Source organism: Abramis brama (genome assembly GCF_963993115.1).
Source record: "Abramis brama genome assembly, chromosome: 22".
In the NCBI taxonomy this organism is placed as follows: Eukaryota; Metazoa; Chordata; class Actinopteri; order Cypriniformes; family Leuciscidae; genus Abramis; species Abramis brama.
Genome location: NC_139984.1, coordinates 6,473,620 through 6,499,285, shown reverse-complemented (window position 1 = coordinate 6,499,285; position 25,666 = coordinate 6,473,620). Strand labels below are relative to the sequence as shown.

At 37.0% G+C, this 25,666-nt stretch overlaps 1 protein-coding gene across 7 annotated transcripts in view; it reads right to left on the bottom strand.

Moving 5' to 3' along the window:
• Window positions 1-25,666, bottom strand: part of utrn (utrophin) — a gene marked incomplete at its 3' end in the record, with an annotated part of 239,702 nt that overhangs the window by 196,743 nt on the left and 17,293 nt on the right. For 6 of the 7 annotated variants that reach the window (XM_084099868.1, XM_084099871.1, XM_084099870.1 and 3 more), the window contains exons 3-13: window positions 18,755-18,816; window positions 16,926-17,018; window positions 16,451-16,528; window positions 13,563-13,655; window positions 13,285-13,457; window positions 12,295-12,410; window positions 10,833-10,984; window positions 5,267-5,455; window positions 2,777-2,958; window positions 2,538-2,688; window positions 436-555 (exon numbers count right to left, since the gene is read on the bottom strand). In XM_084099868.1, the coding sequence (XP_083955994.1) occupies window positions 436-555; window positions 2,538-2,688; window positions 2,777-2,958; window positions 5,267-5,455; window positions 10,833-10,984; window positions 12,295-12,410; window positions 13,285-13,457; window positions 13,563-13,655; window positions 16,451-16,528; window positions 16,926-17,018; window positions 18,755-18,816 (1,409 nt within the window). Of the gene's footprint in view, window positions 1-435; window positions 556-2,537; window positions 2,689-2,776; window positions 2,959-5,266; window positions 5,456-10,832; window positions 10,985-12,294; window positions 12,411-13,284; window positions 13,458-13,562; window positions 13,656-16,450; window positions 16,529-16,925; window positions 17,019-18,754; window positions 18,817-24,152; window positions 24,347-25,666 lie in introns of those variants that run through there. The other variant, XM_084099873.1, reaches the window with a different exon arrangement.

Below are 25,666 nucleotides of genomic sequence, written 5' to 3'. Positions count from 1 at the left end.
CTGCATACAATGAATTCTCAACACTGCGTCCAACATTAATAGATCTCATTCCTTAGAAAAGCTAACAGTACACCCATGGAAGAAGCTTAAAACAAGTCAAGTCAAACACTGCAGGTACTGTCAAATAACATAATTCAATTTGAAGCAAAACTCACAAAATATAAATATGATCAGAAACATCTTTCTAATGAGCAAGTGTTCAGCAGTCTGGACCAGGGTTTGCATTCTGTTTCACTATATATGGTTATGTGTTTTGTTTCACTACTGGTACATGAAAATTAGAGCTGAAGAAACACCAAATGACAGTCAAAAAAATTGTGGCATAAAAACTAATGATTTCTATTGTCTGAAGACAATAATGGCTCTAACCAGACACTCCAAACTGCCATCTTGCCATCCAGACACAACAAAAAAATGCAGCTTTTTATTCACTACCTGCAGTTGGTCCTCCAGGGCAGCTGTGGCGCTCTCCCCACTGTTCTCATCCACAACCACAACCATGTGCGTGAGAGAGTTCACCTTTACCTGCTCCACCTCCAGATCATTCTGCAACACCTGAAGATGTAGTGCAGTAAACAAAGGTCAAAGGTTAGGGTCTAAAGAAGATCTAAAGTTTTATCAATTTTCTTAATTTATTCTCAAAAAAAGAGAAAATGCATACATATTTTAATATTCTTTATATATATATATATATATATATATATATATATATATATATATATATATATATATATATATATATATATATATATATATATATATATATATATATATATATATGCATGTATTTAAATAAATACATATATAAAACAATTTTTTAAACAACTGTTATTGTATTTCCATTGAAAAAATGGGAATATATGAGTGCATTCAGGTTAATTGGGACACTTTTTGCCATTACTGGAAAAATGTGTCCCAATCAACTTCACCCCTATGTGTGTGTTGTGTGTGTGTGTTAGGTTGAATATGACCCAGGCATGTTCTCATGTTGCACAGAATATGTAGTAAAAATGTAGGATGTAGTAAGATACAGGGTGGACATGACATTTTTGACTTGAGGTTCTGTACCAAGTATGAAAGTGTGCATGAACGAGCCTCCATATATAGCGTGGAAGCGCTTGGGTGACTGTGGTCCCCTTCCTATGAGACCGTGAGACTCCTAAATATAAGCATGTGTGTGGGAGCGAACGTGTGTGTGCTCTTCATTCGCTAGCTGAACAAACATGCCGAGGTCGTGTTTGCCCCTCGTTCACTGGGGCATGTGCTGATTTGCTTATTCATTCTTCTCACAACTCAATCTCTTTCTCCTTTCAGCAGTCATGGTAAATTCACATTGGAGAAAGCTTTTATTTGCAAACAGGTTATGCACACACACGGGAGTCACTCATTAACTACACAGGACTCCTAAGGACAGTTTTATTGCTCAGAGGTCGCGATTTCAGGAGAGTTTATGAAAGTTAATATCCACTTTGTCTTATAATTCTCTTTTAATGTTTCTTAGTAATCTTTTTCTACAATTTTCAATCTATTTTCCCTATTTCACACACTATTTGACTTTACCAATCCGCCATTTGTCCGTCAAGCTTTAAAGCTCACTGAACTGTCGGACACATACAAAACCTCTTCTTTCTTTGGAAAATTCCTTTAACAATGGTAAACGGGTGTTATGTTGCATGTAATCTGGTACTAGGTATCCAGAGTGGCTGTTTAATGGAGTTTTGTTCGTTCTCTTCCCAAAATCAGTGTGTGTACATCTGTTGTGCATACCTGTGCATCTGGTGACTTCATCTTATGTGTGGATTATTTGGTTTTAAAACAGAAGAATACTGAATGGACTCAGGTGTGAATCTTCGGTTTCAACAGCTCTGATAAGTAATAGTATTATTTTTTTTTTACATTTATAATTATCTGTATAGCGCTTTTCACAATACATATCGTTTCAAAGCAGAATTTCTTCTACTGTTATACTTAGTGTTTCTACACAATCTAATACAAAAGCTTGTGCTTTCTGACTTGATGATAAACTGCATTATAAATAATTTATATAAAAAGCCGATATATATGATATCACACTTTTTTTAACATTTATATTATAAAATAGATTTACTAAATTAGAAATAAATCATTTGAAAATTAATATGAATTGTATTTGCTAAATTCTGACGATAGATGATAGCGTTTACCTTTCTAGTACTAATAAAAGAAAAGCAAAAGCTATAACAGTGTTTGTATACCGTTTACTTTCTTTGTTTGAAAGCTCTGTCTAATAATTTATTACACCGAATTGTTAAACAGTGACAGTAAACGAATGAAGATGGAGAATAAGAGCTCAGATGCTGGCGTTCTCCGTGCTTTCAAAATAATAGTCCCGCATGCAATCAAAATAAAAGTCCCTCCAACACATCAAAACACATTGTCGATAATTTAAAAAAAATTCAAATATCGGTCGATTTATAACAACCACTAATCACAACGTGTGTATCATAACAGTTACCAATAATACCCAGTCTTTTAAAAAAATCAAATGTATCCCTTACTTTGTGCTGCTCTATCTGTGCCAGATATCCCTCCATGTCTCCTGCTATTGGCTCTGTCTCCATCTTCCGGATCCGCCCCTCTGTGTGCGTCAGCCAATCGGAGAGCTGCTGGAGCTGCTGCTGCTGAAGGTCCATCAGAACCTCATGAAGCCTGAAGATGGAGGAGAGAGAGAGAGGTCATGTTCAAGCACTCTCCTCAAACACAAGAGTCCGATATGAGCGTGTGTGTGTGTCCGCACCTGGACTGGCGGTCCATGCTGGCGACCCGCAGGTTTTCCCAGCGGGAGTTGAGCAGTGTCATCTGTTCTCGGATCTCATCCTCCTCTTCCTCACTCAGATGGCCTTCAGCAATCAGCTGGTTTCCCGCCTGTAGCACGTTACCCACGCTGCTCTGGTGAGCTGTCAACTCCATCATGAAGGCCTGAGGGCAAGAACACACATCAGTCACAGAACACACACCGTCTTCACAGACGACTTACACTGCACACGAGGGAGAGATTTATGGAGACTTTACCATGGTCAAGTGTGTTTTAGGCACTTCATCTTGCTTTAAAAATAAAGAATTATTTCAAGTGATATAGCTCATTATACTAACTGGTCTAAAATTAGTTAATGCTTAATGCATCATGAATTAACAAAGAACAAATGTTACACTATTTATTAATCTATGTTGATATTGATTTATAGATATACTACTGTTAATTAGTTCATAATACATTAATGGCAATTTATACCTTTAACTTGTTTTACCTAATGTTTTAAAAATGTCTGTTTGATTTTTTTTTTTTTTTTTACAATTTGTGTTTTCCGCAAAAAAAATTGTAGATTCTGTTTTAATGGTCTAATTAAATAAGAATTAATTTTTTTTAATCAGGTCCTGTGAATTTCGTTTTTCTTTTTCCCAAATTCCTTTATATAAATTTAAAGCTTTTAAATGTTGTTTATATGTCCATGTGGTGTTTTTAATATGCTTTAAGACAAACCATGTGTAAATTCACAAGTCAACACCATTGATGAATATTTTCTTCTTAAAACTGCAGTTAACTAAAGACAGAAAGTTAATGAAAATCTGTAATTTTGGTGATAAAAGATGAGTTTTAAGGGATAAAAGGTATTGACTACAGGGGGATTTTAAATGAAACGCTGGTGAAGTGACTCTCAGGAGATGAAGTTCATGTGTTCCTGTCCTCATATAGAGAGACAGCAGACGCTGAAAACACCAGGAGCGTCACGTGTGCTTCAGTATTAGACCAAACACACAGTCTCCTGATCTATCAGACCTGGCAGTCATCTGGGTCCCAGTGGAAATCACCACGATAACGGCCATTGCAACATCAAAACAAATAGAGCCAAATCAAACTACTAGCAACACCCCAGTAATGACATGATTGGTTCGAAGTGTAGAAATAACACTTTCTCAATACAGCAAAAAAAAAAAAAAAAGTCAGAGTTTGATGGTTAAAGTGTGACCATAGTGCAGAGACAAACAAGCTCAAGCTTCCAGAAAAGCCCATTGCTCAGAGGATCTGCGTATTATAATGTATATAAATATATGAATACATAATACAATACATGAATACAATACATTTACACATGAATACAATACATTTATAAATATATAAATACATAATAATGTATTATTATGTATATAAAATACAGCTTTCGCGTATTTGCCTTGCTTTTGTTTTTGCGTCAATGCCTCATGTTGGCGCTCACTTTCTGAGAGGAATGTAAAGCTCTCTCTCTCTCTCTCTCTCTCTATCAGTTTATGTGCACTGGCTCTGCTGTCTGTCAAATGTCTCCCTGCCTCACAGAATTCCTCACATTCCTGGCATGTTGGGATCATGTTCTCTGAGAGCATCTGAAGACGGGACACGCTAACACTTCAGGAGAGAGAGCAGAGGTGCGCGGGATGACCACAGTCTTCATCACTGAAACACTGTCACCATACTGGAACTTCTAACCTCGATGATATATCTTGGAAAATATCGATATATCCGATACCATTTTTGATAACACATGGAAAAACTGCCACAACATTAAGAGCATTCAATTTAAACATCAATTTTTGACCATAATCAATGCATTTCCGGTAACACTTTACTTAAATCCTTTATGCATAATGCAAGGGATTGATCATGTACGTTATAATGCATTATATCTTTTCATAAATAATTGTAACCAAAGTTAAAATGCATTATAACATTCAAATATTCCTTGTTACATCTGAAATTGCATTATACTTTCTAAAGTTGTATTAGAATGTATTATAACTGTGGTTACAATTATTCATGAAACACACAATGCAATATAAGGAGCCTTACAAGGCATAATTAATGCATTAAAATTAAATTTGTAATGCATTATAAATAAAGGCTTTAAGTAAAGTGTTACCAAATGTTCTCTTCAACTGAAACTCTTTTGGTTGGGATTATATAATAATAATAATATTAATAAGAATTATTAGGATAGAAGATGAGGATAGAAACCATTTACAATATTTCAAGATCACATTTTTTAAAATAAAATCACAGTGATGGTATATCAATATTCTTTCTTTCTTTCTTTCTATATATTATATATATTTATATATATCATTAAATAACCATGAGATAATGGCAATTTTGGAATAATCCAGTAATAATCCTGGGAAACAGGCCATTCACTGGAAGTCTCCATCTCTGCCCCAGCTCTTCTGTGAGTGAGTTTAAAGCGATCTGAGCGTATACCTCGTGTGTGTGGAACTGGTCTTTGACCTCCTCCACGTCGTCGGACACGTCGTCCTGCATGTGCAGCGTGTCTTCGGCCGACAGCAGCCAGGTGAGCACCTCCTCCAGAGTCATCTGATACGTGTCCAGATTCACCTCGGTCTCGGTCTCGGTCCTCGTGCTGCTCACCTCCTCCGGCTCAGCCAATCCCTGCACAGCAACACACACACACACCTTCACCTCGAGAAAGATGGATAATGTTAAACAGAGTGTCAACTAATAATTCAGGAGGATTAACTTCCGTTGAATGTTCCACGTATGTCTCTGTGTGACTTACTGAATGTGTTTGCACTCGTGTGTAAAGCGTTCGAACGCTGTGACAGGTGAAGACACATGAAAACCGATGACATGTGGGAAATGATGTCATATCTGAATGTGCGTAGGCATTAATGAATCTGAAAGCTGTATTGAAGGAGACTTTAAAGGACCAATGACATCAGACTGAAGATTTATACATCACAGGCCCTGTTTACACCTGGAATTCAGATGAGTTTTGGTCGATCGGATCACAAGTGGACGAGGGAGACACATTCCTGTTTACACCTGGTGTTTTAATTGTCTCTTTTGTCCACTTTCAACCACTTCTGTCCTGATTTCTTCGAGGTGAGGGTCTATGGGCAGGTAAAAGTGTGTTTGTTTTTTTCAAATCTTTCAATCTAATGGGCAAAATAAGCTCATACAATTTACACATGAACACGACCGGAGATGATGGAAAACACACGGAGAGAAGCAGCTTTAGTTTCTGCAAGACCAGCCGAACACTGTGAGTGTGTGTTAGAGATCAGGAATGGTGAGAGAACCAAACTTCTCGTCTTCAAACCAAACTTGGGTCTTCAGCCCAAGTTTAAACCATGTCTATCTAGAGCGCTTCCCATAATGTTCACGCATTAGATCAGTAAGCGGAGAGTAGATGGTCTTTTATGGCTGTTTGAACACATTGGTCCACATGAGTGTTCACACTACGAAAGCAATCCGGTTGAATGTGTTTTTAACTCCCTCTGGAAGTGGTTGAAAGTGGATGAGCTCAAACGTTTTAGACACGTTTACACCTGTATTTAGAGTCAACTTGTGATCCGATCAACCAAAACGCATCTTAATACCAGCTGTAAACAGGACCATGTCCTTGAATGTGCTAAAACTCCCCACCCACCCCCTTTTCTGCACATGTAAAAACTTCTTAAAGTGGACATCATTTCAAATACATGTTCTGTTGACACTCCTCTAAATGTAAAAATAGTTTATTTTTTAGAGGGTAGAATTTTGTCCTGGGTGTGTTTACTGAGATTCACTCCAGCATCTGTTGTGAGATGACCTTTCATGCTACCATTGAACACACACAAGAGAATCACTTATGGGAAAAATCATAACTGAAGTTCAAGAGTCTGAACCACACTATCTCTCAGCCAATCGCCACACCTTCACACGCAGACAATACTGCCATTGGCACGTGTCCTCAGCTGAACACAAAACAGGGCCGGTCATGGGATATCATCCACATTCTCAGATGTTTATGTCCCACGCCTTAAAATTTGACAGCTTTTCTAAAACCGGCGACATACATTCCACATCACACCCAAGCCAGAAATGCCACAGCTCATTGATAAGAGTGAAACACTAATCGACTGGGAACTTTGTGAGTCCGATGGTAATAGAAGCCATTGTGCTGTATAATAAAAGAGACAGAATCAGGTAATGAACCCGTCAGATCTGAAATCTGACATTGGGGAAACCAAACGGCACCACACCCGGGAACTCTGGGGAACATCACAACAGTGGGAAAAATAAGAGAGATAACAAATAATAACCTTGGACTGATAACTCTGTTCAGATCTTAGAAAAGCAACACTGCCCTAGGGAGTATGACATGAACAAAACATGGTATTACCATGGTACCATAACCGAAAAGCATGGTATTGCCAGAGTACAAGTCAAAAACAAGTTATCACAATTGTGCAAGTGAAAAAAAGCATGGAATTGTCATGATAGATGTCAATAACAGGGTATTGCCATGGTACCACATAATACAAAAAAGCATTGTGCAATTGCCATGGTTCAAATATACAAGCATGACATTGTCATGATAGATGTTCAAAAACATGGTATTACCATAGCACCATATCCAAAAAACATGATATTGCCAGAGTACAAAAAGGGTTAAAAACATGGTATTATCACAGTGCAAGAAAAAGGCATTGCCATGATAGTTGGTCAAGAATATTAGCCTGGTAATACCAAACTCTGCTACTTCGCTTTGCTTCGTAGAAAGAGTCTGGCATGGCATAATTGAAAGGGGGGGGGGGCTTGTCTGAAGTTTAAAATCATTGGTTACCCGTAAGCCAATAACATAACGTTTAGTTATGGCGTGTGTTATGCGCATGCTCAGCCGCATCTAACTTCCACTGTAAACACATGTATGATGCGAAAACAAAACCATCAAGTGAAATACCGGAGTAAACATGGCTGTGAACGACTTTTGCAGATTATGTGAAGTAAATCTACGCATCCACGATACAATCAGTGTCTACGTCGTCACGGCTCTCAGCCCGCCCTCTGTTCGTTGATTGGCCGGCTGTTTTCAGGCCAGAGGAAAACGGAAAGCTATTACGCTGTCTCAGACTGAGTACAGAAGCGAAATGAAATTGAGCGGAAGTACGAAGTCTGACGTAGTCAGGCTACAAGAATATGGTATCATATCCAAAACACATGGCATTGCCATAGTAGAAGTCAAAGAATATGGTATTATCATGGATTAAGTAGAGAAAAAGCATGGCATTGTCATGATAGAAGTAAAAAACATGGTTTATTTTGGGTACTTTTCTGCTGGTAAAAAAAAAAAAAAATGTGACTAATAATAATCAACTCCAGAACATTTTCATTTAGGGCTGTTTGCAGAACTTAATGGAGATGTTGACCGATGAGACTGAACATCATTCGTTTGGTAGAAGAGGTAAGGTCACCATTTCAAAAGGCCAGATCTCATCTGAACAAAGAAAAACAGTCAACATTAATTTTACCAGAGCTGAAAGAACATTTAAACTGTGCTAATAGGAGCAACTGAGTCCTCAAACAAGGCTTTGTTCCTTGTATAAATGCACTGAGAACGGCCCTCGTCTGGAGGAAAAGGTCATCTGATGAAAATATTCCACTGGAATTCCCAACTTCATCCCACATGCGGGATGAGACTTTGTTCTTTCTGATCGACTGCAAGAGTGTGTGCAGTGTGTGTGCATGGAGGGCGGTGAAGCAAAGCTGCAATAAGCAGCATTGAAACATTTGTGGTCTGGCGAAAGCAGAACCACCCAAACGCCCTACAGCGTCAACCCTGCACAGATGCACAGAGAAGAGATCAACAGTGTGAGGCATTTAACCATTGATTATTCTGGATTAATGATTATTGTCAGGCTAAGTTTTGAGAGTGACAAGAGCATTTAACTGTGGGTGTGAATCTCTAAATTATCTTTCCAAACAGACTTGTGTCAAAACATTCTAATAGCATAACACAAGTCTTGGTTTAAGTCTATTGTTAGGCTTGACGTTAAAGAGAAAACTATCTGTCATGATTCATTCGTCAGTTGTACAAAACTTTCTCCACAGAGTCATTCAGAAGCAGATGCAAGCAATCCAGTTTGAGTGGTCAGACAAGCAGCTCATTTCGGTTATTAAAGGCATTAAAGGTTTATTACTGCAGCCTGTCAGCCATGCCCTAAAAACTGGCTTTACCATGATAAATGTCTATAAAAGCATGATAGTATTACTATGGTACATGCCCTAAAAACTGGCTTTACCATGATAAATGTCTACAAAAGCATGATATTACTATGGTACATGCCCTAAAAACATGGCTTTAACATGATAAATGTCTACAAAAGCATGATTTTACTATGGTACATGTCCTAAAAACATGGCTTTAACATGATAAATGTCTACAAAAGCATGATTTTACTATGGTACATGCCCTAAAAACATGGCTTTAACATGATAAATGTCTACAAAAGCATGATATTACTATGGTACATGCCCTAAAAACATGGCTTTAACATGATAAATGTCTACAAAAGCATGATATTACTATGGTACATGCCCTAAAAACATGGCTTTAACATGATAAATGTCTACAAAAGCATGATTTTACTATGGTACATGTCCTAAAAACATGGCTTTAACATGATAAATGTCCATAAAAGCATGATATTACTATGGTACATGCCCTAAAAACATGGCTTTAACATGATAAATGTCTACAAAAGCATGATTTTACTATGGTACATGCCCTAAAAACATGGCTTTAACATGATAAATGTCCATAAAAGCACGATATTACTATGGTACATGCCCTGGCTTTAACATGATAAATGTCTACAAAAGCATGATATTACTATGGTACATGCCCTAAAAACATGACATTACCATTAAAATGTCCATAAATGCATGATATTTTTACAGTGCATGTCCTATAAACATGGCATTACCATGAAAATGTCCATAAAATCACAATTTTACTATGGTTTATGTGCTTAAAACATGGCATGCTACTTTTTAATAGCACTTGTATACAGCTATGCAAGTAACGATAACCGTCCACCCTTCTCTGACAGCGTGTTACAATACAGCACACTATATATGCTGGACGACTGTGTGACTCACTCTTACCAGTGACAGCAGAAGGCAGAGAGGAAGAAAGAGTGTGTGCGAGAGAGAGCGAGAAAAGGAAAGCATAGTTATGTGTTGGCATGAGAGTGTGATGCCCGTTTTCCACAGGCACTTCCTCATCAGAAAACACCCGAGAAACAACAACCTCTTTCTAACCGCCATTGCAATGTTATGCATCTTGTGCATTTTCTTAGCACCTCCAGCTGTATAAAGTCAAGAGGATTTCCTCTAGTGTTCACACTGAGCTGAATAAGCAGGTGGCTGAGTTAAATATATCTCGAACTCCACTGTGTACAACACTTCATTAGTATGTGCCCATCTGAACAGCTGTGCCCATCTGTTAAAAATCATACTTCCCATTTGCCATCGGGACCCTCGACATTAGCCTGAGTTTATAAACACAGAGTCACTAGACAAATGCATGAAGGTCTTTGTGGTTTTTCAGTCACTTACAGTTTCAGTAATAAGAGGACTTACGCTAATGTCTACAAGCATCGGATTGCAACGTGTCAAAATAAAAGCGCCCCCAATATAATCAACAAAGTCTTCCATGTCTGGTCGCATTAGCTTTCAGTTGACAGACACTGTTTCTGCATTTCTTTTGCTATAAATATGATAAATGAGCAGTACTAACATACGTATATATGTAAAGTTATTCTTCTTGGTGTGAACAATGTGCCTTTCCACCAATCGGCCCTGACCGATCCACCTTAAAACCAACTGCAAACCGCAAGAGAACCTTAAAAACTTCTTCAAATGGGCCTGAACACTCGATTACGACCATTTGGGCTCATAATGCGAACCCGATCTCATATGTTTAACTGATGTCCTGCCTTGAGTAAGCACATGTGTGTGTTTGGGTGCCCAGTGCACTTACAGCATGTCCCTCATCGTGCTCCACCTTATAGCGTCGGGGCAGCGTCTCCACCTCTCTGATGTCATCCAGTGTGATGTCATTGGGGAACACAGCGAAGAGTGAGGTCACATACATGATGATGGACTTCTTATCTGGCAACTGCACCGCCACATCTGAGAAACACACACACAGAGAGAGAGAGAGAGAGAGAGAGAGAGAGAGAGAGAGAGTGTAAGGGTGTGTGCGTTTATGGAGTTGCTGTATGAGGTCCCTCTGATTAGTCGTGGCTCATGTGAACTTGTGTTCAGGAAAAGCCATGTAATCCAATCAAGTCCAGATGATTAGACCCAGGATCTGGGCTCTGGAATGTCCTGGACCCCGGTTTGTTGACTGGCATTATTTCAATGGTTCGACTCAGATTCCCCGCTTCAGGCTTAAATAGCAATCTATGGCCAGATCTCCAAATAAGGCCAACATTAAGTCAGATGAAGATGATGGTCAAGCACTTTAAAGATTCTGTAGAGTAGGTGAATTTTGGCGAAATTGTGTTGGTCGAAAAAGGTTGATTGTCCATTAGATATGGCTTAGTGTGACTGTCTAGTTGCAAAGGCTGTGATTTAATCAAATATATGCGCTGCATGTTTCAGAGCGAAGCACAGCACTGTGTTCTTGCATGTAAGCAGATCATGATAGTTTGGGAACTCAATCTGCATCAAACCATCTTCCCAAACGTGTAATGAGAAGCATTTCTCAAACAAGAGACAAGCTTTAATGGCTTTGTTTGCCAACAAAATAAATGTTTTGCTGGTTTTACTTTTGAACGTGACAATTAAGACTTTTAGTTTTGTAATTTTACAGTTGTAATATAATAAAATGAACATATTAAATTACAATTTTTTTTTAAAATATTATTTACTTTTTTAATTAAAAACAAAAATTTTCAATGGAAAATATTACAATAGAAATATTTATTTTTAGTAATTTTAAAAATGTAGTAATTATATATATATATATATATATTTTTTTTATTAAACTTATTTATTAATTTAAATTTAATAATTTATTATTATTACTACTACTATTTTCCTTTTTATAACACTATTTATATAAAATCACAAAATTTGGGCCATATTTACAGCCCAACAAACAGTTTATTCAAGATTATTTTATTTTTTTAATAGCATTATAAACGCAATCACACTTGTTATCAGAAAAATAAAAATAAAAATAAAAATTTAAAAATTAGATTTTCCTCCAAATCGTGCCTATTGTTTAATGTAAATAGAGTAGCAATGTATGAAGTCCACTACAGAAGTCACTTTCAGACCAAGTATTTCCTTTGCCCTCATGCGAAATTTCTGATTGCATGGATATCTATTTAAATGACAGAATTTCATCAGTAAACATTTGCCGAACAATGAAAAGTTTATAGTTCGATGTCCTTCTGATCTGGAGAAGTTCTGGAGCCACGATGCTTCTTTACCTTCTGGATCCAGAAGTCTCTCAATGTTGAGCTGATCTTTGGCGAATGTGAACGCGTGGTCCAGCCTCTCGACCGGGGTAAGATGAGCCACTTCCTCCCAGCTGAAGCTTTGAGGCCTGGAACAGAGTTCATACCTGGGATTACGAGTCTAAAAGAGCGTTCACACATGAACCTGAAGCCATTCACCGTCAACGAGTTGTCCACCGAGTTAAAACTCACTTCTAAATATTAGATACTTGCATTTTTACACATTTTTTTAAGAAACCGAACTGTGTGTGAACAGATGCGTATTCAGGACTAAAAACCAGATTCTGCTGTAAGTCTGGATGAAGCTCACAGGTCGAGAAGAGCTTGAAGACATACAAGCAGGTCCACATGAATCTACTACAGTGTGTCTGCAAACATGAAACTCCCATAACTCATAGTCAAACATCCTCCTTTCCTCTGTGTTTGGTTGTTAAATATTTGCTAATCTGATAATGCTTTCAGCTGCCAATAAGAGTGTAGTACTAAGATGTGTTTAACACACTTTGTTTAAACCTATTACGCAGATTTTTCCCAAAAAAACCAAAGCAGAAAATGTGGAAAAGGTCTGTGGATTACATCTGGGCCTACCGACTTGATCTCAATCCCTTCATTTGCAAACATTTCATATTACTTACATAAATGACTGAAGATGTAAATGTGCAAACGTGTATTAAATCCTCTGAGAATCAGAAGCATTTTTCTGATAATGATGTTGCTGTGTCTACCTTATCGTGTGATGTTACATTACAATTCAAAATAAAAGCCTCATACACACTGCTGTGTGTGTGTGTGTGTGTGTGTGTCAGTTCCTGCGGCTCATGTCTGACAGACCGAACAGCTTATGAACACAAACTCTCTTGACCTCTGACCCAATCAATACGCTCTATAGCCTTTCCCTAGAGACCGCGCTGACAGCAGTCTAAACATGCGCGCACTACGAGTATGTGTGTGTGTGTGTGTTACCTGAAGTGGTGTAAGATGGCGTTAAACGCGAGGCCGTCCGCCCAGCTGGTGGTGAAGTTGAGCACGTTGACGGTGTTGTAGTTACGGGTGCAGTTTCTCACCCAGCTCAGCAAAATCTTCTCACTGTTGGTCTGCTGAAGACTGGACATCACATCCTTCATGACGTCCTTAACCTGCGCGCCACACACACACACACACAGGTTTGTTTGACTATATTAGAGAGGACATCTCATAGACGAATCTCACTGGATCAGTTGTTTTGTTCTGTGTTTTCTGACCTGCCAGTGCAGTATGATACTCCAGATGAGTCCGAGAGTAAGCTTATGATTGCCATCTACAATATCTGTCCCTCCAATATTCACCAGCTCCACCTGAAGGGATAAAAGAAAGATCAAAAAAAGAACTGTTCATACAACAGTTAAACAAATGTAATAAACAAAAACAAAACTCTTCAACTCTTCTTTGATTTCAAGAAATCAAAACAAAATGCAAAAATAAACAGTGAAAAAAACTATTAAAAAAAAACTAAACACAAACAAGCAACAACAAAAACACAAACAAAATAACAAAAACAAAAGCAGAATAAAACAACAAAACAAACAAAATCATAAAAAAAATAATAATTATAAATAAATAAAAACATATTTAAGTTCAAATAAAACTGAATGGATACAAAACTTGTTCTTAATAAATCTTTCCGGCTTATTGCAAAAATATCAGTGCGAGTTAATCGAGGAAAAAAAATATATATGTACTACCATTTTACAATAAGTTTCCATTTGTTAACATTACTTAACTACATGAATTAACATGAACAATAACAAAACATCTAAAGAATTGATGTTAACACTTTCAATAAGGATCATTTGTTAACATTAGTCAATGTATTGTTTAATGTAAACAATGAAAAAAACATTTGTTACAGTATTTATTAATTTTTGTAAATAAAAATCCAGCTGTTCATTGTTTGTTCATGTTAGTTCACAGTGCATTAACTAATGTTAACAAATACAACCTTTGATTTTAATGACGTATTAGTAAATGATGAAATGAACATTAACAGATTAATAAATGGTTCATTCTTAGTTCATGTTAACTAAAGTAGTTAACTAATGTTAACTAATGAACCTTATTGTAAAGTTACCAAAATTATGAGCAATAAGTAATAACATCATATGTTTTACATTGCTTTAACTCATCAAAATAAGTTCAGCAACTTTAAACTTTTCACCCGTTGCTTTCTCACATCATTTGCATCAAACGCTTCTGAAAATGTCCAGATTTTAAAACTCAAATTTCAGACTAAAAGTAAACTAAAGTATGTTATGAAGCTCAAGGCAAGCAGTCCATTTACTCGAAATGTAATCAATATTCTTTTGAATGATTGATAATTGTGTCAGTGGACTTATTTCTGATAACACCTAATATACTGTAGGTACACAACACAAAACATATATAGTGGGAAAGCTGAAACGGGTATTACAAACGCTGAAAGTCTCAAACTGACCAGGATGATTAATTGGCCTATCCTATAATTATCCGAGAGCTTTCCATTCACACGGCACAGATTCCTGTGTTTTAATCTCTTAAGCGACAGAAGCGGATCTCTCTCAGGCTAGTGCAGGTTCATCACACCTGGCCCAGATGTGCGCTGATCCTCCAGTGATCTCCCATAAACACACTGTTGACTGAATAGTGTCTGTGATTATGATGTTCAGACTCAGTTCCCTCTCACTGTGTTGGACTCTCTGAGCAAACATGACAGCTTAAGTCCAGTCATTGAGTTGTCAGTGCAGGAGTGGATAATCTCCAGTGTGATTTACACAGACTCACACACACACACGTCACGGGAACGACTCGCTCACATTTCTCAGGGTTTAGATGAAGGCTGGTAATAGCAAGGTTGGGAACAACTGTGTGTTTATATATTCCATATGAAGCACGCAACGGCGTTTCAAGACGCAGTATACAAAGCATTTAACTTTTGCAATGTGACATTTTTGAGTTTAGTTGGAAATATTGTCGGTCAGGACTATCATTAACTGTGGTTATATTAGTCGTTTCAGAGGTGGGGAAAGTTATTGCATACATTTTGATAAAATATTATGATTATTATTTTTTGCAACGCTTTAAGGTCCATTACAGTATTAATTCATTTTTATTAAATGTTAAAAATCAAACAATGTTTTATTAAATGTTGAATTCTAGTGTGATTTAATAAATGTCTGTTATTAACAATATTGAAAGCTGCTTTAATAAAAAAAAATTGTGGAAATTGTGGTGTTTTCATGAAGACAGTAAAATCTTTACTGTCACTTTTGATCAATTTTAATGCATCCTTGCTGAATTAAACTATCAATGTATCATTCAAAATATCTTACAGACCAAAATTCCAAAATTAAGATATTAATGCATGAGATTGATTAAATAACTGTAATAATAATAATAAGTTCTGTGTGATTTTTAATGCCTGTAAATAAGCAAACACACAATACAATTATGTTTATCAGTAAATGATGGAGAAAAAAAATTGGAATAGAAATAGTACATTTATTTCCCAAATATATATATTATATTATTATTATTATTATTATTATATAACATTGTATCAATATTGCATTTATTTTTTACATATTATAGCAATATTTATTTTTTCTATCGATTGCTATTTTTTCAATTCGATTGATTTGTTATTCATTTTATCACCGTTTATTTGAATATTTAAAAAAAAATCAATAATAGTAAACTATTTGACAAAAAATAAATAAAATAAATGTTTTAATAAAATATTAAAATATTGGAATCACGGCAGCACTACGTCTACCGAGGACAATGATCTGCAATATGAATGAATGTGACAAGGAAACATTGAGCACATTGTTAATAGCATCTGTGTGTGTGTGTGTGTGTGTGTGTGTGTGTGTGTGTGTGTGTGTGTGTGTGTCTGACCCCAAGCCATCAGAGTATAAAGACAAAGGACATGTCAAAATGCAGAGACCTTGCTGTCAAAACGACCCGCTAATGTCCCGAAAAAAGCCACACCAGAACTGTAAACTATTTTAATTAGACTGCCCTTCCCCAGGCAGCGTCTGTCAGCTGATACGAGGCAAGGAATAAAACTAATGAGCCCAGAGTGTGTCCGACAGCAAGGAGAAACACGACTCACGCTGTTCTGGTGCAGGACCTGCAGGACTCGGTTCACGTTGTTGAGGGAGTGAACTCTGGTCGAGCCGCGCTCTTTGGTCTGAGAGAGAGAGAGAGAGAGAGAGAGAGAGAGAGAGAGAGAGAGAGAGAGAGAGAGAGAGAGAGAGAGAGAGAGAGTTACTTCATACAGTCACGTTTAAGAGCTTCTTCATCTCACACCAGGGAAATATTACTGGGGAAATTAAACACTTACAATGAAAATGCATGTGCACTAATAATCAACAGGTTAAAAATGATAAAGAAGACCGATGAAGATGAAGATGAAGATGAAGATGAAGCTTACAGCGGTCACCTCTCAGCTGTCACTCAAACTGTCTGTGTGTGTAATTCTAAAATGTTTGGTCGAGGCTAAATATAAACGCATAGCTCAGACACATTACACTCAACCGCCATTCAAACACACACACACACACACACACACACACACACACACACACCAGTGTGCTTCCAGTCAGTCCCTCCAGGAGGTCGAGGAGTTTTCTGCCGTCTCTCAGGTCAGAGAACATGTCTTTGATGGGCGTCTTCCCCGTCTAAAACACAGGACATTAAAGGAACATTAATACAATTCATATGTCAAGTCCTTCCTCAGCAAAAAACAAGAAACCCACCGGTTTACTTACAGTGGTTCTGCATATTACTGGGATAGGGCTGTGCGGCTGTGTGTGATTTTCGATTTTTTTGGCTTCCAACGATTATGAAAACAAGATAATCGAGGTAAAAAAGATTATTGTGAGTTATAAATGCTGTTGCTAAACTGCGGGACGCTCTTGATATTAAACAGTGTTATTAAAAGTGCATTAAGCTGCAAAAGAGACATGTGTAACAGTATACTGGATCCTTGCATGAGCTCTTAAAGTGACGGCAGCCTAATAATCCTGCTGTCCGTCATTAATGACAATCAAACAACAAATGACAAAGGAAATCACTCGCTGATCTTGACTGAATAACTTCAGTAGCTTTAATAAGGATTAATCTACATCTAATGTGTACAGTAAGACTATGCAGTGTTATTTTACATTTGATTATTATTATTTATTTATTTTTCATTGTAGGCTATACTTATCTGGATACCACTGTTAGTACGTCTTCCTGAAAAACCTAAAACACTGTTTATTTCATTTGTATTTTCGCTCCGTTATATTTTTGTCAGTTTTGTTTATAATTTGTTTCTTTATTCTTCTTGTATTGCTGACGTCTTCTGTAACTGTTTTGAGGACTTTTACTTACCGAGTATTGGTTTTTGCTTAAGTGCAGATAATTGTGAAATTTCAATTGCATCTAAAATTACTCATATCATGAAATAAGACTTTAATCATATCAAACTGACCAATAATCATGATTTCAATACTGACTGAAAACAATCGTGATTTTGACATGCAGAGACATCCCACTTCTCCCGGAAGGTCCGGGAGTCTCCCGAATATTGATAGCGGCTCCCTAAATTATATAAAATATCCCTGAAATCGAGCAAGTGAGAGAGAAACCCTGTTTCCACCAGATATTAAGATGATATTTCGGTGAACTGATCATAAGCGGTCAGCTAAGACTCATTACCGTTATACCGTTACACTTGTGTTCGGATTCTGTGCAGACCCTCGCCTCTCATTTCATCACACTGAACTACATCATTTTCACTTTCGCCGCACACATACTATTGAGTAGGCAGCTTACGAGAATGAATATGATGTAGTGTAATGTATTATTAACTTCTTTACTACTGTATTCATCGGTCAGGTGTAGAGGTTTGCTCTGGGTGGGATGCTTTTGTGCGTGTCCTCCTTCACATGAAAGATTAAACAGGGTGCTCTCATTCATTATCATTAATTATGCGAGAGAGTCATTTTTATCCCGAGACCGACCTCAGACACCAAACGCATCACTAAAACATGACTGCAGTATTTTCAGTGTACTTATGCAAATCAGCCTCCGTGATTCAAACAGATCGTTTCAATCCGGGCTTCTGATTGGTTATTGCAGACAGAAAACTAACTGTTTTCTATGTAAATGTATAGTAAAGTGTCATATATTCCTGTAATCAAAGCTGTATTTTCAGCATCATTACTCCAGTCTTCAGTGTCACATGATCCTTCAGAAATCAGTCTAATATGAGGATTTGATGCTCAAGAAACATTGTTGGTATTGACTATATTCACAATACACTGCAGAACGAGTGGAGGAACACGAAAGTTTCAGATGTCTGCCAGAGCTTGAGTGGTTCTTGAGGAGACCAGCCATTAAAGCAGAAGTTCAGAAGTTCTTCGCTTACCTTGGAGAACTGAGCGTTGATCCACTTCGTGAAGGTCTTCTTCTGTACGGCGTCATGTTCGTCTGAAAGAGGAAGGAAACACGAGAGAGAGAGAAAGTTACAACGGATTTTACGGCACGTGGAAGGGGTGGGCGATATGACCAAAATCTTATTTCACTACAACGATTCATTTCACGAGATACTCTAGTTATATTTGTTGGTAAAAATAATAACAAAGAAGCTAATTACAAACCAAAGGGACTTTAAAATATAACACAAATATGAATTAAACAACTTAGCTTTTTCAGGTACAATAGATTTATTTATTGAGGAGTTAGAAATAGTACAGAACTGAACAGAAATACTAAATATTGACAGAAATAAATACAACCCAAATGAAAGTGTCCCATTTCCCTCATGAAAGTGTCAGTCAGTGTCTCGCCACTCTGCATGTAAACTGACACATTTTCTTTATATTATAGCTGGCCGCACAATTACAAATACAGCCCAGCATATTTCTGTAGAATTCAAACACAAAGTTCTACACATACTGTGTGTGTGTAGATATAATCCTTTCATCTACCAATAAAAGTGTGTTATCACCTAATGACTTCTGCAGACTTTCCACCACAAAATACTCTGCAAATGCCATGTGGGGCTGCTCTTAACTAGAGGCCTTTAAACTAGTTACTCATTGACAACGTTTAAACCGCAAGATACCTGGAGGTGCAAGTCAAGTATGGGACCAATAAGATGCTTCCTTGGACCTGTCAATCAAAGCTGACCAACGACAGGAGGAGGCGGAGTCTGTCTAACGCAGGATCAAGTCAAAACTTTACAGCAATGTGTCTGTGTCTGTTGTGTATATATCTCTGTTTGAATCTAAACAGAGCCTGTGTGAGATCCTGTTACCAAGGGACAAGATTCACACACACACACACACACACACACACACACACACACACACACACACACACACACAAGAGTGTTCATAACAAAAATCACTGTGTAAACCAGCTTGAACTCTAGAGGGATCAAAGGTTAAGACCACCAGCCTGCCGGGTCGCCTGATCTTTGGTGTGTGTGTGTGTGTGTGTGTGTGTGTGTGTGTGTGTGTGTGTGTGTGTGTGTGTGTGTGTGGATGAGGGCCAGAAAGTCAGGAATGCACTGCAGGCAAGAGAGACGGTGTGAAGGAGAGTACACCACAACACACACATAACACACACAGCCCACCTAGCAGTGATACATCTATCACACACAGGAAGAAACAGATCATCATCAGTGTCAACAATGCAATGTCACCAGTCATCTTCACACACACTCTGCACAACTAACGGCTCTGAACGCTAAAAAAAGGTGTTTGGGTAATAGTTTATATATATATATATATGACAATTAAATAGTTCAATTAAATAGTTCAATTAAATAGTTATATAAGACAATAGTTTATATAAATTACATTTAAAGGGATAGTTCAATTCTATCATCATTTACTCACCCTCAAGAAACCTGTATGAGTTTCTTTCTTCTGCTGAACACGAAAATATATATTTTGAACAATGTCAGTAACCAGACAACTGTATAGTATTGTAATATGTAATATTATTTTTTCCTACTGGAAGTCAATGGCTACCGTCAACTGTCTGGTTCAAAATATCTGTGTTCGTGTTCAACAGAAGAAAGAAACTCATAAAGGTTTGGAACAACTTGAGGCGGAGTAAATTATGACAGGATTTCTGGGGAAATATCCCTTTAAGCATGTATGCCATACAATTGTCATTACCATAATGTCAAAAAAAATATTTCCATTGCGTAATGCAAAATATACAAATCATTCTCATTACCAAAATGTAAAAAAAAAAAAAAAAAAAAACTCATTACTGTAATGCAAAAAAAACTTATTCTCATTATCGTAATGTTTAAAAAATAAATCCGTCTTATAACAATAATGTCCAAAAAAAATATCTCTCTCATTACATAATGCAAAAAACCTCACCATTTTCATTATTATAATGTAAAAAAAAATGCATTCGCATTACCGTAATGCAAAAATAACCTTGTACTATTATGTAAACAAAACAAAACAAAAAAAACAATACTAAATACAAAAAACCTCACCATTCTCATTATTGTGTTGTTAAAAATTGGTAATGAAATGAAAAAAAAATATATATCTTTAACATTACTTAATGCAAAATAACTCGGTCTCCTTACCGTAATGAAAAATAAGTCGTATTACTATTATGTAAAAAAAAAAAAAACTATTATTACTATAATGTAAAAAAGAAAATGTCATTCTCATTACTGTAATGCAAAAAAAAAACTGTCTCAGTTCAAAGCCAAAGGTATCATTCTTTGGTCTCATATTTACAAAATAAATAAATATATGAATAAATAAACAAATACAGTATATATATATACACCACGATCAGAAACATGCAATGAACAACACACGCATCCTGCTCTATCACACACACAAGCAAACACTTGCCTTTTATCTAAACCCTGACATTCCTAGAGTGACTCTGCAGCCCCACGCTCCACAAACACTGGGTGTGTGTGTGTGTGTGTGTGTGTGCGTTATATCGGAGTGTCCATCAAACTGCGCTGTTCATCGCTCCCTGACTGACTGTAGGCATGTGTGCCATGAATTACTTTGAGTCCTTTAGCAATCCAGAGACAATCTGAGGCCAAAGTTCACAAAGCACCATCACAAAACTGTCATTAGGAGACTAATGATCTCCATGATTAGGAGCAGGGCTCGGTTTAACAGCACTTTCAATGGGTACACAATTACCATAAACCTATAATAAGGGAAGGACCTCAGACATTATATAGACACCAGAATATTGTATATCTCAAACTCATTTAAAAACAACTAAAAATTACAGTTTGTGTTCATTTCCATAGCTAGCTAGCTAGATGTGCGCTTGTTTCTGTGCATTTTGATTACAGCTGTGCAGTAACTGCTTATATGAGATATTATGGGACATTCCATAATGCATAAAATTCCCATAATTGAGGCGGTGGATCCACCTCCACTGTGAGCTCCTGCCCGAGCTTGTCTGAAGGCAGACGGAGAAACAGATCAAGGAAAACACTCGTTTACTTTAAGGAATTCAAAAACACAGTCATATCATAAACAATATGACTTTAAGTAAAAGTTTGATGTGCCATTGCCATGTAGACATACAACAACACTCACAAATTCATCTCCAGTCCACCCAGAGCATTTACTGAAACTAAACTGCAAAAACGACTCAATCAGAAGAAATCATCTTGGTCATGACATCACAAACTCATTAGCATATGACCGCCCACATTTACATATCCAAACCTACTCAGAATTCAGCAACTTGACCCGCTCTGATGAACATTATCACAATGTTACTGCACCAAGTAAGCACAACGGAGCCAATCACAACGGAGGTCATTTGTATATAAAATTCTTAAAGGCACAGTAGCCAAAATTATTTCAGACAAACTTTTCAGCCAAAAGACTATTAGAAATATTGCTGTAAAGCATCAATACAGTCCCTTTAAAAAGCAAACTGCAAAAAAAAAAAATTGCTAAATATTTTGCAATTATTATTATTTAGGGTCAGGGAAACCGGAAACCTTTGGGTGAGACTGTGCCCATTTAAGAGGTTACACCTGCACACTCGTGGAAAACGTGCTTTGATGCATTTTTTTAAACTAGATCTTTATTGTAAATGACTTTTAGCAGTGAAATCTAACTGGCTAAAACACACTTGGATGAATAAAAAAAAAAAAAAAAAAAAAATATTTATATACATACATTGTATATGTACATTGGTTGCACGTTTATTTAATGTTTTCTCAACATAATTTATCTACGTTCTTGTTGCCTAATTTATGCATGTCAAATGAACATGATTTATGCATTTTATGTCAGGTAAGCTCATGTAAATTTAACATGGCATATCTTTTAAATAAAAGCTTTATCCAGTATATGCAGTGGTGTTTCAATAAATAAAGTCAAAATAAAATAAACCTGATAAAAACTACAATTTTTAAAAATAAAAACTGATAAAATTAATCATGTCAAAAATATGAAATGCATGTTTAAAAATTCAACAGCCTCCCCATTGCCCTTTTTTCTCAAATGCTCAGTTCTGAAAACACAGTCATACACACACACACACACACACACACATCACTACAGATACACACACACACACACACCTGTACATAGTGAAAAATACAGTTCTATAGTCGCCTACCTCTGAGTTTCATACTGTGTGTAGCCATTGAGTCATAAACCAGCAGATGATGGAGAAAAGCAAAGAGAGAACAAAACGAGTTATCCAGTCCAACTAAACATTCCTCTCTCCTCTACACTCACTTACACACAGAGAGAGAGAGAGAGAGAGAGAGAGAAAGAGAGAGAGGTGGGCAGTGGGCATGTATGTTGTGCTCCACTGGTAGAACACACACACGTCTCTGTGGAACGGCATCCCAGCATGCACAGGAGCGAGAGCATGACCGACTCTGTGGGTCACCCTGACAACCATATGCCAGGTCACCGTGACGACATAAGGGAATGTGATGGAATGGAATTTTGGAACTATGAACTTTCTTTGAAGAATAACTTAGAAATCTAACTTTTGCACAACACTCCCCCAGTCTGCCACAGAAAGCCCTGCCTCAAACACACAGCACTGGTTGAGTCAATGTTGCTGTGCCAGGCTTGCTTTGATTGCTTTGTATTTTTTATTATATTATTATAGTCTTTACCACTGGAATATATAAATTCATATACACATTAGCGCAAAGTTTATAGTTCCAAAATTCCATTATATATATAATATGATGATTTGATGCTCAAGAAACATTTCTCATTATTATCAAATGTTGAAAACAGTTGTTTACATTTTTATAAAAAAATTAAAAAAACAGCATTTATTTGAAATAGAAAGCTTTTGTAACATTAAACACTACCATTCAAAAGTTTGGGGTCAGTAAGAATTTATTTTTATTTCATTTTTGTGGAAAGAAATCAATACTTTTGTTCATCAAGGATGAATTAAACTGATCAAAACATTTATAATGTTACAAAAGATTATATTTCAAATCAATGCTGATCTTTTAAATGTTCTATTCATCAAAGAATCCTGAAAATCTTACAGACGAACACTCAGATACCCGTTACCACACACCCAAAACTGTCACAAACTATTATACACACAAACTTGACAAAGACACACAAACATCCAACAATAACTCAACTGTCTTCACACACACCTACTGCTCCAACACACTGATGACTCTACAGTCTCTAAATGTGTGTGTACAAGCACAGCTTAAGAATATCCAGAGTCAAATTGAAGCTGAAACACAAAATCAAAAAAGTGCAAAAGCGTTTGCTGAATCAGGAAGTAAAAGAGTGCGCGCTTACCTAACAGAGGAAAAGAAAACTTCTTCCTTTGCCTTCTGAAAAAGCTGCGCTTTCTCCACGGCAGCCACTTACTCATGTTCATAACGTCTGCTCCATAAAGGAGGAGAACGAGAGGATGGGGAGATACACAGAGGAAAACAACATACAGGAACTTCAAAAGATGTCTGAGAAGAGTGATGCTGCTGGGTGCAATGCATGCTGGGAGTAAACAGAGAGAACCTGTGATGGGTTTCTCTCAAACCGGTGCCTGTCAATCAAATGAAATTCACATCCTGTCAGAGTGACGCACAGACATCTGACCGAAACACACACACAATAAAACACTCAGAAAAGAGAGTAAACACACACAGGGCACTAGAAGCAATCATGCTAAAAATAACATCAACTTCCCGTTTTCTTTTTTTAAACACACACACGACTAAAACGTTTCTTATTCTTACACACAGACTGGTTCCTAGATGAAGTCATGAAGAGACTACAGCTGCGTCTCAAAACCTAGACATTTTAGCAGGAATACACATCTCAGATCTTTGCACGCTCACACTGGCTAAAACATATCCAGCTACAGTAACCACAAAACCAAGCATATTTTGGGGACATTATTTTATATTTTAAAACCACAGATGCAGAAAATCCCACTATATATTAGCATAGCATTTGGAGGCTATTACATGGATAAAAGATGGATAGGCACAAAACTAGCAAGCTAGTAACCTTGCAAGCTAGCATATTAGCGAGTAGCCTGACTAGAAAGTGTTATAGGCACAAACCTATAAAAGTAAACTCAAAATCTTGCAAGCTAGCATTTTAAAAAGTCACCTAACTAGAAAGAGTCATATGCTAAAAAACTAGCAAGCTATTAACTTCAAAACCTTGCTCACTAGCATAGTGAGTCGCCTGACTAGAAAGTGTCAAAGGTATAAAACGATCAAGCTAGTAACCTCAAAACCTTGCATGTTAATATATTAGCGAGTAGCTTGACTATAAATATGCACAAACCTAGCAAGCTAGTAACCTCGACACCTTGCTCTTTAGCATATTAGCACGTCACCTGTGACATAGGCACAAAAGCTAGCAAGCTAGGAACCTCAAAATCTTGCAAGCTAGCATATTAACGAGAAGCCTGACTAGAAAGTGTTATAGGCACAAACCTAGCAAGCTAGTAACCATAAAAAAATGCAAGCTAGCATATTAGCGAATAGCCTGACTAGAAAGTGTTATAGGCACAAAACTAGCAAGCTAGTAAACTCAAAATCTTGCAAGCTCGCATTTTAAAAAGTCACCAAACTAGAGAGAGCCATATGCCAAAAAACTAGCAAGCTATTAACTTCAAAACCTTACTCACTAGCATAGCGAGTCGCCTGACTAGAAAGTGTCAAAGGCACAAAACTATCAAGCTAGTAACCTCAAAACCTTGCATGTTGATATATTAGCGAGTAGCTTGACTATAAATATGCACAAACCTAGCAAGCTAGTAACCTCGACACCTTGCTCTTTAGCATATTAGCACGTCA